General features: G+C 43.9%; 1 protein-coding gene across 3 annotated transcripts; it reads left to right on the top strand.

The window, feature by feature from the left end:
* The first annotated feature begins 2,497 nt into the window (after positions 1-2,497).
* On the top strand, positions 2,498-14,058 carry LOC122170676 (cytokine receptor common subunit beta-like). 3 transcript variants are annotated; one of them, XM_042837767.1, is made up of 15 exons: positions 2,498-2,587; positions 2,664-2,773; positions 3,668-3,815; positions 4,382-4,511; positions 6,302-6,486; positions 6,801-6,946; positions 7,415-7,580; positions 8,072-8,201; positions 8,308-8,468; positions 8,849-8,994; positions 9,098-9,269; positions 10,218-10,308; positions 10,572-10,641; positions 11,381-11,484; positions 11,765-14,058. In XM_042837767.1, the coding sequence occupies exons 2-15, from the start codon at positions 2,768-2,770 to the stop codon at positions 12,960-12,962; spliced, it is 2,853 nt and encodes a 950-aa protein (XP_042693701.1). In that variant the 5' UTR covers positions 2,498-2,587; positions 2,664-2,767; the 3' UTR covers positions 12,963-14,058. The 3 variants fall into 3 exon arrangements, with proteins under 3 accessions (XP_042693701.1, XP_042693702.1, XP_042693699.1); XM_042837768.1 differs by having other exon boundaries at positions 2,511-2,773; positions 3,671-3,815; XM_042837765.1 differs by having other exon boundaries at positions 2,511-2,773.
* Positions 14,059-15,731: the final 1,673 nt, after the last annotated feature.

The following is a 15,731-nucleotide window of genomic DNA, read 5'->3' as shown; positions in this document are numbered from 1 at the left end:
CTGCTTTTCAGGCTCAAAAGCTCAATCTGAAGAACCCACGCATGTTCAATTTCAGTGCTAGATTATCTATCACAGAATTGTGAGGGTTGGAAGGGACATCTGGGTATTGTCTACTCCAACCCTCTGCTAAAGAATCTTCTCTACATTGAGCCTACAGTAGGCAGCTTTCTTAGGGAAGAAGCCAGGCAGATTTTTAATATCTCTGTAGAAGGAGATTCCACAACCTTTCTGTGAAGCCTGTTCCAGGGTTCTGTCACTCTCACAGTAAAGTAGTTTTTTCCTCGTGTTCATATGGAACGTTCCATGTTGCAGTTTGTGCCCATTGCCCCCTTGTTCTGCCACTGCACAGCATTGGGAAGAGCTTGGCCCCATTTTACTCCCACTCATTAGATATTTACACGCAGTAATGAGATGCCCCCTCAATCTTCTGCTCCCCAGTCTGAATAGTCACAGGGCTCTCAGCTTTTTCTCATAAAGGAGGTGCTCCAGGTCCCCATCATCTTGGTGGCCCTCCCCTGGTCTCTCTCTAGAAGTTTCCTGTCTTTTTTGAACTGGGGAGCCCAGAACTGGACACAGCACTCCCGATGTGGCCACAACAGGGTAGAGGAGTGAGGGACAAGAACTTCCCTTGACTTGCTGGCCATGGTTTCTGTAACGCACCCTAGGATGCTGTTGGCCTTCTGGGCCACAAGGACACACTGCTGGCTCATGGCCAACCTGTTGCCAATCAGCACATCCAGGTCCTCTCTACAGAGCTCCTCTCCAGTAGGTCAGCCCCTCACCTGTATTGCTGCAGGAGGTTATTCTTCCCTACGTGTAGCACTCTGCATTCCTCTTTAGGTTTCTCATCAGGTTCCTCTTCTTCCAACTCTCCAGCCTGTCCAGAGCTCATTGAATGGCAGCACAGCCTTCTGGTGTGTCAGCCACTCCTTCCAGCTTTGTATCATTAGCAACCTTGCTGAGAGTGGACTGCATCCCTTCATCCAGATCATTGACAAAGATGTTGAACAAGAGCAGGCTCTTCCCTGTGGAGAACATCACTAGCTACAGGCCTCAGACTAGACTTTGTGCTGGTGATCATGATTCTCTAAGATACTCATGAGAGACACAGATTGTCATCTTTTTTTCCAGTGATGTAAGATTTTGATGGACATTATTTTATCAAAATGTTATAAACTGTAACTTCTCACTTTTAAGGCAATGTAGCAATAGGGTTTGGGATGGAGATGAAATGACATGCAATGATAATGTTAATAATCTTGCATTGTGTGATATTCAAGAGAATACATTGTAATTTGAAAACTAATTGGCAAATGTGCATGTAAAAGTTCTGGCATGCAGGAACACAAGTTATTTGTGTAAGGAGTTCAACAGGGCTAATAATATCTGAAGGTTTTCGTGGGCAGCTAGATGCTAGTGTAACCAGAGGCTTATCAAGTCTGTTTGAAGATGGAGGAGCTGAGGAAGAAAAGAAAGGAATAATGTCTTCTGGAAAACAAGAAATCTATTTTCTATGGGTAGAGGAAGAACCATAAAAACTTACTGGCCTTTGAAAGTCAGTGCAGGAGAATAGTTTTCTGCATTTGTACCGTAATGCAAAGTAAATTCTGCTCTTCCAGTAGAGTAATGTAACTACAGCTTTTATATGAACACATCTTAGTAGTCAAAATGACACAGTTTCCTCAGATTCTCTCACAACCTCCTAGCTCTGTACTTGCTTCCCTTATTCAAGGAATATATATTTTTCCCCACTGCACACTGAAGTACGTAAATACGTTATATAGCTAAATCTGCAAAGTATGGTTTTGATCAGAGTTTTATGGTCTAGTGGCAGTGCAGAACAAATAGACTTAGGAGTCCTCTTCTGTTTCTGGGGACTCATCTCAGCCCCCTGAAGTTTACCCATAGAGTGCAAGCCTGAGTTTTTTTCACAGAACCACAGAATGGTTGAAGGAACTTCTGTAGATCATCTAGTCCAAAGCCCCACTGAAGCAGGGACACAGTCCATGGTACGATGATAGATGACACAGTACCAGAAGCACAAAATCCAGAACCACGTCCAGGTGGATTTTTAAGATCTCCAAGGAGGAAACTCCACAGCCATTCCGGGCAACCTTTGCTGGTGCTCCATCACCTGCACAGTAAAGAAGTGCCCTCTGATGTTCTGACGGAACCGCTTGTGTTCCAGTTTGTGTCTGGCACTGGATATCACTGACAGGAGCCTGGATCCATTCTCTTTGCATCCTGTCTTTAGTTATTATACACATTGATGAGGTCCCCCCTAAGCCTCCTTTTCTAGAGGCTGAACGGTTCCAGCCCTCTCAGCTTCTTCACACAGGAGAGATGCCCCAGTTCCTTCATCATTCAATTAGAACTCAGTAGGGACTGTTCACAACCCTCTTCTACCAGTACTACAATCACTAACACGTGGATTAGCAACGACATATTTCCTTCCTAATTTAACAGTTCCATCTAAGTAAGTACTTTGGGGCTTAAAATAGGAAGTACAGAATGCAGTTACAGGCAGCTGCTTTCCCTGAAAGGGTGTGGTCTGCTTCTTAGAAATTGGCATTTCAGTGTATAGCAGGTATATAAAAAGTATAGTACTTATTTTAAAGACTTAATTATCAGGAAAATCTTGTCATTTATAGATTCCTTTGCAGGGAAGCAGCTGGTTGCTGCATCAGAAGATTCTCACACTGCTGGGGAAGCTGAACAGTGAGGGTCATCCATCAGGTTTTATCATCTGCCTCACAGACAACTCTGGATGCAGGTAAGGGAACTGCTTCATTCTGGAGAAGGCAAAATAGCAGTCTTCTATCCTGGAAAGTCTTGAGAGCTCTTAAGGGAAAGCTTTGCAATGATTATGCGAGGGCTCATACCGCTGTTTCTGGTGTCAATAAGCAACATTTAGGAATCTGAAAGTCAACAGAGATTTAAAAGGAGATCTCTCCATGTTCCTCTACAGTAGAAAAGAGCTAGAGACTGCATGTTCCCTGAGTACACGGGTCTCAGCTCTGTATATTTATCATACTTTGGAGAAAGCAGTGAGAGATGGCCAGAAGAGCTAGTATTCTGGTACCAAAGAATGTGGGCCATAGTCTTTGAACTTCTCTATGTACTCTAGATCTTGACAGCCCCCAAAAGAAGAGAAATAATTTGTTTGAAATTGTTGCTAAAATTTGCAGCTTGTCTGGGGAGTAGCTGGAGCAGTTGCATGCTGAAGAGAAACCTGAAAGCAAATGAGTACAGCAATTCAATCACAAACTAAGGAAGTATGTGGTGGGGAATAAGTCTTTATGAAAAGCAAGAAAAGGAATTAACTTGGGGGTTCATTAAAAAGAATATAAACATAAAGAAGTTAAGGATGAAAGAATTTGCAGGTTGACATTATTCACAGGATAGGCCACTTTCTGATTAGTTCTAGCTGAAAGAATTCCTGTGCTTCCTTAGATATACGCATTTTTACTTCTTCATTCTTTGCTCATGTTGCAGGAAAAAGAAAACTGGGTTTTTGTCTGTCAGTAAAGGCTTTGTAGACATTCTGTCTGAATTTTTACGAAGTAAATACGTGGAAGGAGGTCTTTCTGAATGTCACTCTGTAACAGTGCAACGCTTTAAGTTCCCTAATTCAGTTTTACTTCTCTTTACATGAAATGAAAACAAGAAGCTCCACAACAAGACAAAAGAAGAGTGGGCAATGAAAACGTTTATTTTTAATGAAAACACAATTTCGAAGGACAGTGTAAAGATGAAAGGGTTTTTCATCTTTTTGCTAAATCTGTCATTGGCCTTCAGTGACCAAGCCATTAATGGTGAGTTTCGGATTTATAATTTCTTTTATTTGACTCCTGCCTTTTTCCTCTCTTCTTTGTACCTGACTCACTCTTCCCCATTTTCTACTTTCTTTTGCTCCTATCCTCTCTGCTGTAGGACAACAAGCATTCTGATCAAAAGCAGTCAGTTTGTGGCAGGTGCAGGTGCTGGTGCAGACAAATAGGTGAGAGTATGGAAATTGGTTGCAAAGAAGTCCCACAGAGATGAAATAATCAGCACATCCCCACTAACTGTGATATTCACTATGCCCAGAAAGCTGTTTCTGCCTGGAAGTGATACTTTGGCCAGAAACATGTCTTGCAGGCTCAAAGGTCTCGCTTCACCGTTGTTGTACTTTGGCTTGACTCTTTGGTATTGTGGAGATGTGGGGAAGGAACACAACTTCAAACATATTTTCACCAAGGGTCATTATTTGGTGCCATCAGAAGAGTGCTGTTCTTGACGCCTTTCCCATTCTGATGGCAGAATCACTGTCCTTCCTGCTAGCTCTCACTATTTCCATTTGTAAGCAGTGCATCTTTATTTTGGCTGGCATCCATTTCAGAAAGCGTTCCGATGGAGAGCTTGAGGTGCCACAATGACTACAGCTCACTCGTGACGTGCACATGGAAGGAACACTCCGAGGCTCATGCCCTCCTTGGTTTGACTCTGTACCAAAGGAATGTTATTAAAAAGTAAGTACCTGAAATGAACTCTGCAAGAAGAACATCCAAAGGGTGTTTGGCCACAACACTCTTTTGGAATCTCTGGGCCGGCAGTCGGGTTTTCAGAAAGTGACAGCTGTTCTTGGGTTACAGTCAAAGTCGCGCTTGCTTCTGATGCCTGTCCTAAAAAGGGAGAGAGAGGACTTCTAATCATGTGCCAGTGGAGTTAATTTGATCCTAGTTTCAATAATTTTCCCATAAGTTTGTAGCAGAATCCTGGATAGGATATAAGAAGGGGCACGCGGATGGCCGTCCAACGAGGTAGAGAAGATAGATTGAGAAGAAGAGCGGGCTCAGGAGCGATTCATAAACCTACCAGGCAGAGACGTTTCCCCAGTTATTTTGCCTGTTTAGGGTCATCACTGAGAGTATGGTGTTGATCACTTCTGAAGACCCTGAATAGGCTATGCTTGTGAAAGTGTGGGTATGGGTAAGTTCATCTGTGCTATCAATCTTCCTCCCAGAGATACCGGTTGTTTATGAGAGTATCTCTATGCTGCATCTGTTTCCTTATGAAAAGGGAACAGCATCAGCAGACTTGATCAGCTGTGAGGATAAGAAAGGCCAAATAGAGAGGAAGTTAAAGATGGAAAGCCGAGAAGAAAATGTATTAGCATCTTGGGATACAGAAAGGAAAGGGAGAAGAGGGAACACTTGATTTTATTGTAGGTAAGAGAGTACTGGTACACCTAAAAGCAGGTGAAATGAGCTGAAGGTCTTTGGAAAAGGACCTTGAGGGCAATTATTCTGGAAAAAAAAAAAAAAAAAAGAGAAGGAAAGAAAAGATGAAAGAAAATTGCTCTGCTGTTGGGAGTCTGCTCTGGAACATTGTTTTATGATGGAGGGTTTTCAGTGGCTGATACAGGAATCATGACCAATCAGTCCCTCCCTTTCTTCAGAAATATGCCTGGCTTCCTCACTAGTACCCAACTTTGACAGCTATCAGCACTGCTGAACAATGCCTGCTGACGTATGGTTGGCTTGGAGACCTCATGCTGTCCTGAAGGACAGTAGCTGAGCTCCGATCGCCACGGCTTTATCTGTACGGGAACAACGGGCATGGATTCATAGGCTCATGCAGAAGTTCAGAGGGTACAAAAAGGAGAACTGCATCTCTTCAGCAACTCAGACCGGTGCAAGCACACAAAGCTTGCCTACTTCTGACTACCATAATATATTGTTTTTAATCTTGATGATGCTTTTTGGCCTGGAGGAAGGCCATCTAAAGTGATGCCTAGCATTCTGGAGGAAGTTAATGAATACATCAGGTCTCTTGACAGAACAGAACTGCTAAGGCTTGAGAAGTACATTTTGGCTGAATTAAAAAAACGCTTAAGTGTCTTCCTGGGACTGCCAAGGGAATTCCTTCAAGAAGCTCAGGAGCGTCAGAAACTTCCTTGCCTTTCACTCAAAGTAAACAATGCATTTCTCTGATGTTCTTTTCCATCAAACGACTTCTCACATAGAATTGTGAGATTATCAAGGCTTAGACTGGAAACTAACAAAACTAGCCTGACTTGAGAACAGAATATTATGTTGCGTACTTTGAAATGAAAACACATTTGATAAAAGATTAATGGTGATAAAAATGTTAGTAATGGTAATAGGTGCAAAATGGGGCTATCAGTGGTAATGAGGATATAACTTCCCACATAAATTAGATAATCATTAGGGATTGGAATTATCTGCTGACATTTAGTTTTGCCTGAACTATATAGGACCAGATCAGACCGTTATAGATACTTTTTCTATTCACACAGTGACAGTGAGGAAATGCATTGTCAAAAGGAGCTGGAAGAAGACTTACCTGAGGCTTCAGACCCCTACAGCCATTGGATTTGTTGGAAAACAGTAGAATATTTTGGAATAGGGGTGGATGACTATTACAGCTTCAAACCCAAGCAGAATCTTGAAGCACAACTACAAGTTCATCTTTTCCAAAATGGTAAGGAATAAATTCCAAGGCAAACTTTCAAATGCTTTTGGGGGATCTTTGAGAACATTTTTAATGTTCAGTTAGGAGATGAATCGCGATGATTTTGCAAAAACTGACAAACAGTTCTGCCTTGAGATTGAAGAGGGCGAGTGTGGGAACAGGTGAACGTTGGAGGGACACACAGCAAGCAGCTTCCTACTGCAGGAAGTGATAAGATATTGTGAAAATGGGGAAGTTGAGGGCGCTTAACTTCATGTTTTGTTCCCCTCTTCATGTTTCTCTCCTCCGTATCACATCTCATGTGTTGTATCTTCATCTTCCAGTTCAGCCCCTTCCCCCTCAGAACCTCTCACTCCGAGAAAGTTCAGGGGACTTCTTGCTGACATGGACAGCACCTGATGGAAGCCAAGGGCTGAGCAATGTGTTGGAGTATGAAGTTGCTTACAAGCGGGACTGGGAGTCCTGGGAGGTAAGAGCAGGAAGAGTTGGCCTCACCAGGCCATGGCTGAAGCCTTGTGGCTGGTTGAGAACTTATGGTCAGTGCCATGCAAATGGGCAGCCTTTCTGTTCTCAGGCACTATGAAGAGTTGCAATAAATGCTGATTTAGGCCATGTGGAAGAGGCTTTGTTACTGTCTGCAAGTGACTTTCCTGGTAAAATACCACTAGTCCTGACTTGAATGCAAAAATCAATTCTTCACTGCGAAAAAGCAGTGCAATTGGGTTTTGAGTTGGAATTTATTTAACCCTGCATCCCTCCATCATGAATTCAAAGCACGTTTGAAGAGCAGCCTGTGGGCTCATGGGGGAGAAAGGCAAAACACCTTGGAAGTGTTTCACGTGCACAAGACAGCTTGAGATGCATCTGTGCTCCTTCTCTGTCTTCCTTCCACCCCTCACCACTGATTCCTGTTCTCCCTCCTTTCCCCTGCTGACAGAAGGCTGCTTCACGCCTGCTCTCCAACATCACTCATTGCCACCTCAGCCACCTCATCCCAGGAAGCAGATACATCGCCCATGTGCGAGCCAGACCAGAGCAGGGCACAGGTTTCTCCGGGCAATACAGCGAGTGGAGCACAGATGTGTCCTGGGAGACCCCCGAAGGTAAAGGGGATGGAGTAGGGCTGTGCAAGGGTAGGAGGTCACCCTGAGAAGCCAGGGCAAGGCAGTGATCCTTGTGGGTCCCATCCAAAGCCAAAAGTGGCAAGGGAAGCCCCACCTATGATGGCTTTCTCTCAGGGAGCCTCAACACTTGTTTCACTGGGATACTCCAAGCAATAATGAAATGGCTGGGGGCTGTGCCCCCTGCAGGAGGTCTGAAGCCCTCCATGGGTCCGGATTGTGACTTGGGATGTAGGTCATGAAGAAGTCTGCTTACTGTCTTCCACTGTGGTGCTGGTCTTGCTTTCACTTGGAAGGATTGCTATGTCCTAGAAGGGCATGGAGAAGTTTGAAATGGGAGCAGGAGCAAGAGCCTATCTTGCCCCTTTCAGTGTGCTTTGTGTTCCACCCCATTGTATGGTACCTGCTCATGCAAGACAAAGGCTTTCACTGGACTTTTCCTGCCTCTTAGCATGCTGTGATCTTCTCTGTAGGTGGCATTCATCCCAGGAACCTTCGATGCCTCTTCAATGGTGTGTATCTGAAGTGCAGCTGGGAAGTGAAGGAAGCGATTGCCAGCTCTGTCATCTTTGGCTTGTTCTTCAGGGCCACTCCAGCATCAGCGTACGTGATCTGCCAGTGGCAGCATACTTACCTCTGCCCGTGCTGCTGGGCTGCTGCTCTGTGCCGTTCCTGCTGATCTCAGCACCACCTTCTTTTCTCCCCTCAGGGAAGAGGAGTGCTCTCCCGTGTATGAGAAGGCTTTGCCCCATGTCCCATATGTGGTGCAGAGCTGTGGGATCCCTGTTAGCAACATCAGCAGTCAGAGCCAGTACCAAGTGTCTGTGCGGACCAAGATGGAGGAGAAACTGATAGAAGCCTACAAGAACAGTGAGTTGCTTTGGAGAGTCTTGCCTCTCCTGGGATTTTTTTAGGAACAGTGCCTGTGTGGGCAAGACGTGATGAGAGCAGTGGGAGTGAGGAAAGGTGTTTGGGAGGAAGAAGCGATGTGACTTGGTAAGGGAAGCACGTGGTTGATGATGTGGGTCAGACCCAGAGGAGCTCCTGGGGTTTGTGAGGTGATCCCTGGAGCTCAGCATGAGATAGGGCTGATGTGCTGCGTGAGGTGTGCCAGGTGGAGCGCCTGTACATGTGAGAATCTGGAAGTATTGGTGATGTTTTCACAGACAGGAGCTAGGGAGAGGTTCTTGCAATGGTAGAAGCTGGGTGTGCTTGTTGATATGTACTCTGGGATATTCTCTGTGTTCTAGTTAAGGTGCTGCCACCTGCAAATGTGTCTGTGGAACTGATGAGAAATCAGGAGTATGAACTGAGGTGGAAAAAACACACTTTACGGTATGGTTTCATAAAACAGCAGTACGAAGTCCAGTTCTGGAAGCACAACCAGTATGAAAAAGTGAGTGATAGCAAGTGCAGGAGTCCTGGGTTTCTCTTTGCTTTGCGACTGGGAATGTCAGTTCCTCTCACCTCTTTCATTTGTGCTTCTTTCCTCTCCCCAGACCTTGAAGACCATAAAAATTACCAATGATGAACCTCCCTTCATCTTCACTGATCAGATGTTGTCAGCGTCTACCAAATACAGGGGAAGAATGCGTGCAATGGTGAATAATCAGGATTACCAGGGATACTGGAGTGAATGGAGTGAGGAGTTCACCTGGGAAACTGAGAATGGTACTTTTCACCCGGGCGGATTTTGTCAGGTTTTTGTACGGTTCGTGGATGAAATTCCTGTAGAGAAACACCTGCATTCTTGTGATGAACGTTGCAGGCAGATCCAGCCATGTAACTGTGGTGGGGCTGCTTAAAGTGGTCACTGTTCTGCTTGCACCCTTTCAGTGCAGCAGGAATGCTAACAAAGGCAGTGAGCAGGATGCAGCTCGTAAGCACCTTTCCTGCTTTCCTTCCCTAGGCTAATACAGCTAGCTGTAAAGCTTTCCACACGGAGAATCAAGAAAAGATCCTAGCCAAAGACCACTGCTGTTTCCTGATCCCAATAATTGATTCTGCTTTAAGGAACTGAAAAGCTTGAGAATGCAGGAAGACAGGCTAAAAATCAGCCTTTCCATTTTACAGAGAGGCCGTGGAGTTGAATAAAAGACACATTGGAGTGTACTGGAGATGCACACCATATCATGTTCTTGCAGTTTCTGGAGTTAGAAGCAGAATGCCCATGATTACTATGATCACATGCCCAAAGATATGTGACATTCTAGAATTTGTCCCTGGGCAGCTTGAAGTACCAAGATGTTCACCTCGATGTTCATCTACATCCATTAGCGGAAGGAGCTCAGGAGAATCTCTGAGATTCCCATCTCTCCAGGACTGTACAAAGTCAGGCAACCTAAGACCTTTGTAGACCTCTAACGTTCACCGTGAATTCTGCTACCTCACCAGGCTTTTGCTGGGATAAATTATTTTCCCTGTGGAGTCAGTGAAGACTAGAAAAAGAATCAGTGAGGGAAAAGATGACTTCCTTTGGTCATCAATAAGGTATTCAGGACACATTTCTTCTCTTCTACTTCCCAGATATGCTTTCACGAAGAATCACCTGAATGCAAAACTTCTTATGGGAAGGGATCCTCAGACGTTGACTCCCCATTTCTTCTTTCTCTCTTTCAGTTCTTTCACCAGTGGTTCTCCCATTGATGCTGCCAGTTCTCATCATCACTTTGCTCGCTGTTGCTTACTGCAGCTTTAAGTACTTACTCAGGTAAGTTTGTGCCCTGAGAATGCAATTTAGCTGTGTGTTGGCCACGGGGAGTGGATAAAGGGTGAGGCACTGCTTGTCTGCTATGAGAGTGGTCTATGCAAAGAGAAGCCTTGGTGTGCAGTGTCAGCCTTGTACACGGCTGGACACTGGTGCGAGTTTGCTGCTGGCCTCCCAGGCAACCATGCAGAGCAGCATGGTGCATGAGGTGCAGTCTCTTCTTGCCACACTGAGACACTAACCTTGAAAACTCTGTGTTGCTGCAGGCAGAAGAAGCTGTGGGAGGAAAAGATTCCAAACCCCAGCAAGAGTCTGCTGATCCAGAGCTACTTGAAGGTAAGAGGCATCTGTATCTTTGAAGGTTCATTATTTCTTTCTTCTTTGTGAATCCCAATAATTCCAAGAGCTCTTCTTTGTCACCTAATCTGCGAGGAACGTACGCTTCAATTAGTCTGTTCCTTCTTGCTCAGTCCATATGTAACAGAAGCCAGATTGTGCATTTATACCTGCAGACTGATTAGTGTTGTGCTTGTCAGCATGACAGTGATGGAAAATTAAACTAGGAAAATTTCAGTATTATATCTCCTGTGTCTGAAGATAAACTGTTTCTGTTTCTACTAAAGACTTATGTTGTTTTTTACATGATCTTTCAGTAAAATCTGATTTTTCCTTCCCTCCACATTCAAAGAAACAGCTTAGCAGACTTGTTTTTAATCCTTTATATGTTTCTCTATTTGTAAGTGCTGTCATTTCATGGGTTTGAATTTGCATGAAGCCATAGCTCTGTTTATTGTAGTGAGATCCTGCAGCGTTTGTACGATCTTTCAGAGAACAGCTCCAACCACCCGAGCTATATAGTGTTATGTAAGGTCAGTAGAAAGGCAATTTGGCTTTGAATCAAGATTCTTCTGGAGAAATGAAAGCATCTACCAGTCATCTTATTGAAGTTCTATCCAACTTTACTAGAGTGCATTGCCAGATGCTTTCACCTCTGCTAGCTATTTTCCTTCTCCATGATTCTGCTGCTGATAAGACACTTATCTTTCCCCATGTCTGCTTTCTATTATTTTTCCAGAAAGTTCCTCTAGGAAACAGGCATGCAAGCAGCCAGCTGGATTTCAACAAATGCAGCCTTATGGAGAACGTGGATCAGCCTAGCTTCCTTCAAGTTGTGGACAGGTAAATGAAGAGAACATTGTAGTCACACTGTGAATGACATGTTCATAGAGCTCCCTAACTCTAGGGAAGCCATAGCCAAATGTTCTGTCACCAAAAAGCCCATGGCAGTAACTTTTGAGCTTCGGATACAATTCTGTGCGCTCTGGTGTAACTTGCTCACCTGCACAGATCATTCTGACCATATGCATAGCTACCTCAGTGTTCTACTAAGCTTGTGTTTCTGCTTTGTGTTTACCACAAATACATATCTCATGAGCAATTTTAACCGTCCCTCCTTCAGGCAGAAGAAGATTTTGGCGGAGTCCCCTGAAGTGCAGACTGAAAGGACAGAGGTTTCTTCTCCTGCATTGGACCTACAGAACCCATACCATGCTTTAAATGTGCCAGAGCATGCCCCAGTTGTCTGCCCAAGTCCGATTCCTGGCTATTCATATTCTGTTTCAAGGACAAACTGTGCTGACACAAGTATAACTTCCCAGACAGCAATCACTTGCTTTGCTTTCAACGGCCCATACTTGTACAGCCCAGTGAGGTCTTCTCAGCCTGAGATGCATCAGACCCTGGAGGTGAGCTTGAATCCAATGGGAAATCAGGAGAAAGCAGTGTCCCTGCAGTACGTGACCCTTCCAGACAAAGCCAGCCCCCAGGCTGCACAGAGGCAGGAGCAGCTGGGAGCAGGTCCTCTGCAGCCCTTCCTGCTCCCAGAGCAGAAGGAAGCGACGCAGTACCTCAACAAGAAGGAAGTTTCACCACTTCCCTCCACCTGTGGGAAAAGCACAGACATGAGAAGAGAAGAGCAGAAATGTCCAGAGGCTCCTGGCTGTCCGGCCTTCCTTCAGCAGTGTCCCTTGGAGTACATCACCACAGACAGCCTGTCACTGCCATCAGCCAGCGGCACCACACACCTGCCACTCGCCACTGCTGGGGGGAAGCCCTGTGATACACAGGAGCCCCAGCCCTCCAGTGACTGCTCTTGCCATGAGGTTTCTCCTGAGCAATTTGGTGTCATGCTCCCCCCTTCAGGCCAAGTATCAGCCTCTCCTGAAATGCACCTGGATGCATTTGGAGACTACCTTGATGTCCGTTCAGGTCACCACGGACCTTCAGAACTCTCAAAGATTTCTTTGCCCTTTCAGCAGAAGGGAAGCACTCTCCCTAAAGAGCAGCCATTGTCTGAGGGTAATCTTGTGGTGTTAAATCCTGACAGCACTGAGCCAGTTTTCCTTTGCCAGGTTGGTGACTATTGCTTCCACAGCCTGAAATCTGGTGAGAAGATGCATATGAGTCAGGAATATCCCCAAATCAAGAAACCTTCTGGAGGCAGGACAGTACCTGGGAAACCTGTACCAGATGATGAATTCATCACTGGCAAGGAAGGGGGTGTATCAAAAATGCAGGCCATTCAGCTTTTCAAAAGCCTCAAGTCAGATGATTATTTCTCCTGGCAGCAATCTCTGAGGATCACAGAAATCTGCTAAAGGAGAAAATATCAATGAATAGCAAGGCTAAGAGTAACTGAAAGAGGTGGCAGCTATCTGATATAAACCAACTCAGCAAATAAACAGAAATTCCTTTTCTGTCTTCCAGTGCAACATGTTGAAAGCCATGCCAATCAATAGCTTGATCTCATCCTCGATTTCCTTTGCAATTTTGTCATGAAAGACCATCCAAATATCATCACTATGAGATAGTTCTTGTTTTCTTAGATTCTTGGATTATCTACAAAATACACTTCAGCCTTCTTATGGTCCTGCACTGGTTGCATTCATTTTACCATAGCCCCAGACTGCCTGGAGCAAAACCTGTTGGAAGAAATGCTGACTTGAGTTTGTGAAATGATATCAGGTTGCAAGCCATTTGGAGACCTTTGTTATATAAGATTGTTTCAAGTAATTTTATAATCTTCTGTGTGTGTGAAATAGGTCAAAGACTCATGAAGGACCTTTAATTATTTCTACGTTTTCACTACTAGCATAGGTTAGGTATCATCTCAGATGAAAAATCACCAGACAGTTATAGAAGCATAAATAGAAAATGAGAAAAAATGGCCAAAGTCCAGGAAAACTTTCTTAATTTAAGATGCGTTGTATCACAGTGTATTCTTAGGATAAGAAGAAAACATTACTGAGATACATGAAATAGGCTCTGGGGGACCATAGGGAAGATACATCACTAGAAGAAAACCCAAGGACTCATTCAGTGCAGAGAGGAAGGGAAAGGGACAATAACAGAGAATGACGAGAGAAAAGCTGTGAAGGTGCAGAAGCCTGTGTCTGGTGGGGCTTTTCTATTTCTCATTGTGTGATTTTCTTTTAAGTTCATCAGCTGTTCAAGCACGATATAATTCATCTTAACCATGTGACGTGTTCTTTCTTTTCTTGTTCTTCCTAAGCTGTATTGGAAAAGGAACCACTTTTTTATTTATTCTGCTTCTGTAAAGAAAGTGTTGCAAGATAGGAGCACAGAACTGCCACTCTGTGATTAGTAAAAGGCTTTGGTTTTAGATCTGAAGATAGACTTGCCATTCCAAATATATATATAATTTTATCTAATAAAATACATTATTTCTTCTTACAGATCTCTTCTTGCATGCCTTAGGAATGTTGTACTTACAACATTACTATTAGCTCTTTTGAATGGACCTTAAAAGATTCTGTAAGTTCAGAACTGTCACCTGCAAGTTGACCTTGCTGTATTATTTGGCAGACCTGATGAGAAGGAGTTCTGTGTTTGTGCCTGCTGATTCCTCCTGCTGATTTAATGGGACAATGCTGATTCAGAAATTGCAGAGAAATGCATTATTTTTCACAATTTAATTGCTTACTAATTTAAAGGAGGCCAAATTCAATTTTCAAATTCAACATTCTTGATGGGAATAGGCATACAGTTGCAGCCTCTAACAGAGAATATGGAATGAGGAACACCTTAAATGAGTTTCAAGTTTTTTTAGTCTCTTTGGCCTTTTATGTGTAAGAAGGCTAATTTCTTCTAGGCTGTATGGTTGTGCTCTAGCTAGGCTGGTACAAAAAAGGAGATGTTCAAATTCATATGCAAATCAGGTATCTGGATTCTGATCTCTGATATGCATCACCTTGGAATCAAAGCGTCCACAGGCTTTGTTTTTGTCTTACATTCCTTCCTGAATAAGCATCTCAATTAATAGTGTAGATCACCTTTTGCAACTCTCTGATTCAACTTCAAAGATTTCTGCCTGTGTTTTGACAGTAAGAAATTTTCTCTTTCTTACTCTTAGGTAATAACTTCATTATTGCTTCATAAGAATAAACCTCAACCAGAAATGTATTACCTGACTTTGCATGAGATTAAGTTGCAAAGTACATTGTGACCTCAATAGTTCCAATGCCAATCCATGTGGAACGAGTCAGTTGTTGTGTTTTTGCAAGTCTGGGGGTTGTCTTTTACATGAAGAAGGAAACTGAGGGTGAATGGTTTAATAGAAAAGGAAACAGTAATGGAAAGCCCACCGAGGTCTCAAAGAACAGCAGCTGGATAATTTCTGAGAAAATTGTATCTCTACAGCGTAATGCAAAACAAGCCCAACCCACCCTGACAATTGCTGTAGACTTTCTTGTTCACACAATGTCAAATGCATTTGTACACAGTCTTTTTCCTATACATGTCCAATGATTAATCTCTGATTCCTCTCACTCCCTATGATGCTGTTTCAGCACCTAAAGACATTGTTTTCTATGTGGAGGAAAGTCCGTGATATAGGAACACAGATGAACACAACGGGGCCAAACAGTCATTTCATCCTGTCTGATATTCTGCCTCTGACCATAGCTTACAGTGGATACTTAAAGCAAGAGTGTAGTAAGCACAGAAAAGTGCACAGTAAATAATTACATCCTTACCTGATATCTTTTCCAGAACCTGACCCAAAGCCTTCCTGGCTGTTAGCACAGGCCACAATGCCCTCTGCTCTTCTGGGCACACCAGGGTGCAGCACTGTGTCACAACAAACACGGTGACCACGATCCACAACAGCAGGGCTGAGGTGTCTTGTGAGGACTCCTCAGATAAGATAACATTACTAGTAGCCTAAATGAAGTGCCTCTACATCAATGCATGCAGCCTGAGTAATAAGCAGGAAGAGTTGTAAGCCACAATGCAATTAGAAGAGTATGTGGTCACAGAGTAATTGTGATCACAGTCATGCGGGTTGATATACATGACTGGAGTATGATGATTGAGGGCTAGAAAGTTTTCAGAAGAGATAGGTAGGG

The sequence above is a fragment of the Centrocercus urophasianus genome, unplaced genomic scaffold (assembly GCF_019232065.1).
Source record: "Centrocercus urophasianus isolate 14NV4802_14NV808 unplaced genomic scaffold, USGS_Curo_1.0 seq_73, whole genome shotgun sequence".
In the NCBI taxonomy this organism is placed as follows: domain Eukaryota; kingdom Metazoa; phylum Chordata; class Aves; order Galliformes; family Phasianidae; genus Centrocercus; species Centrocercus urophasianus.
This window is presented reverse-complemented; position numbering and strand designations above follow the sequence as displayed.

Excerpts from the sequence above, each read along its gene's own strand:
- LOC122170676 (XM_042837767.1), top strand. Across the intron at positions 6,487-6,800 it reads AGTTCATCTTTTCCAAAATG|TTCAGCCCCTTCCCCCTCAG; the intron begins GTAAGGAATAAA and ends TTCATCTTCCAG. Across the intron at positions 7,581-8,071 it reads GTCCTGGGAGACCCCCGAAG|GTGGCATTCATCCCAGGAAC; the intron begins GTAAAGGGGATG and ends TCTTCTCTGTAG.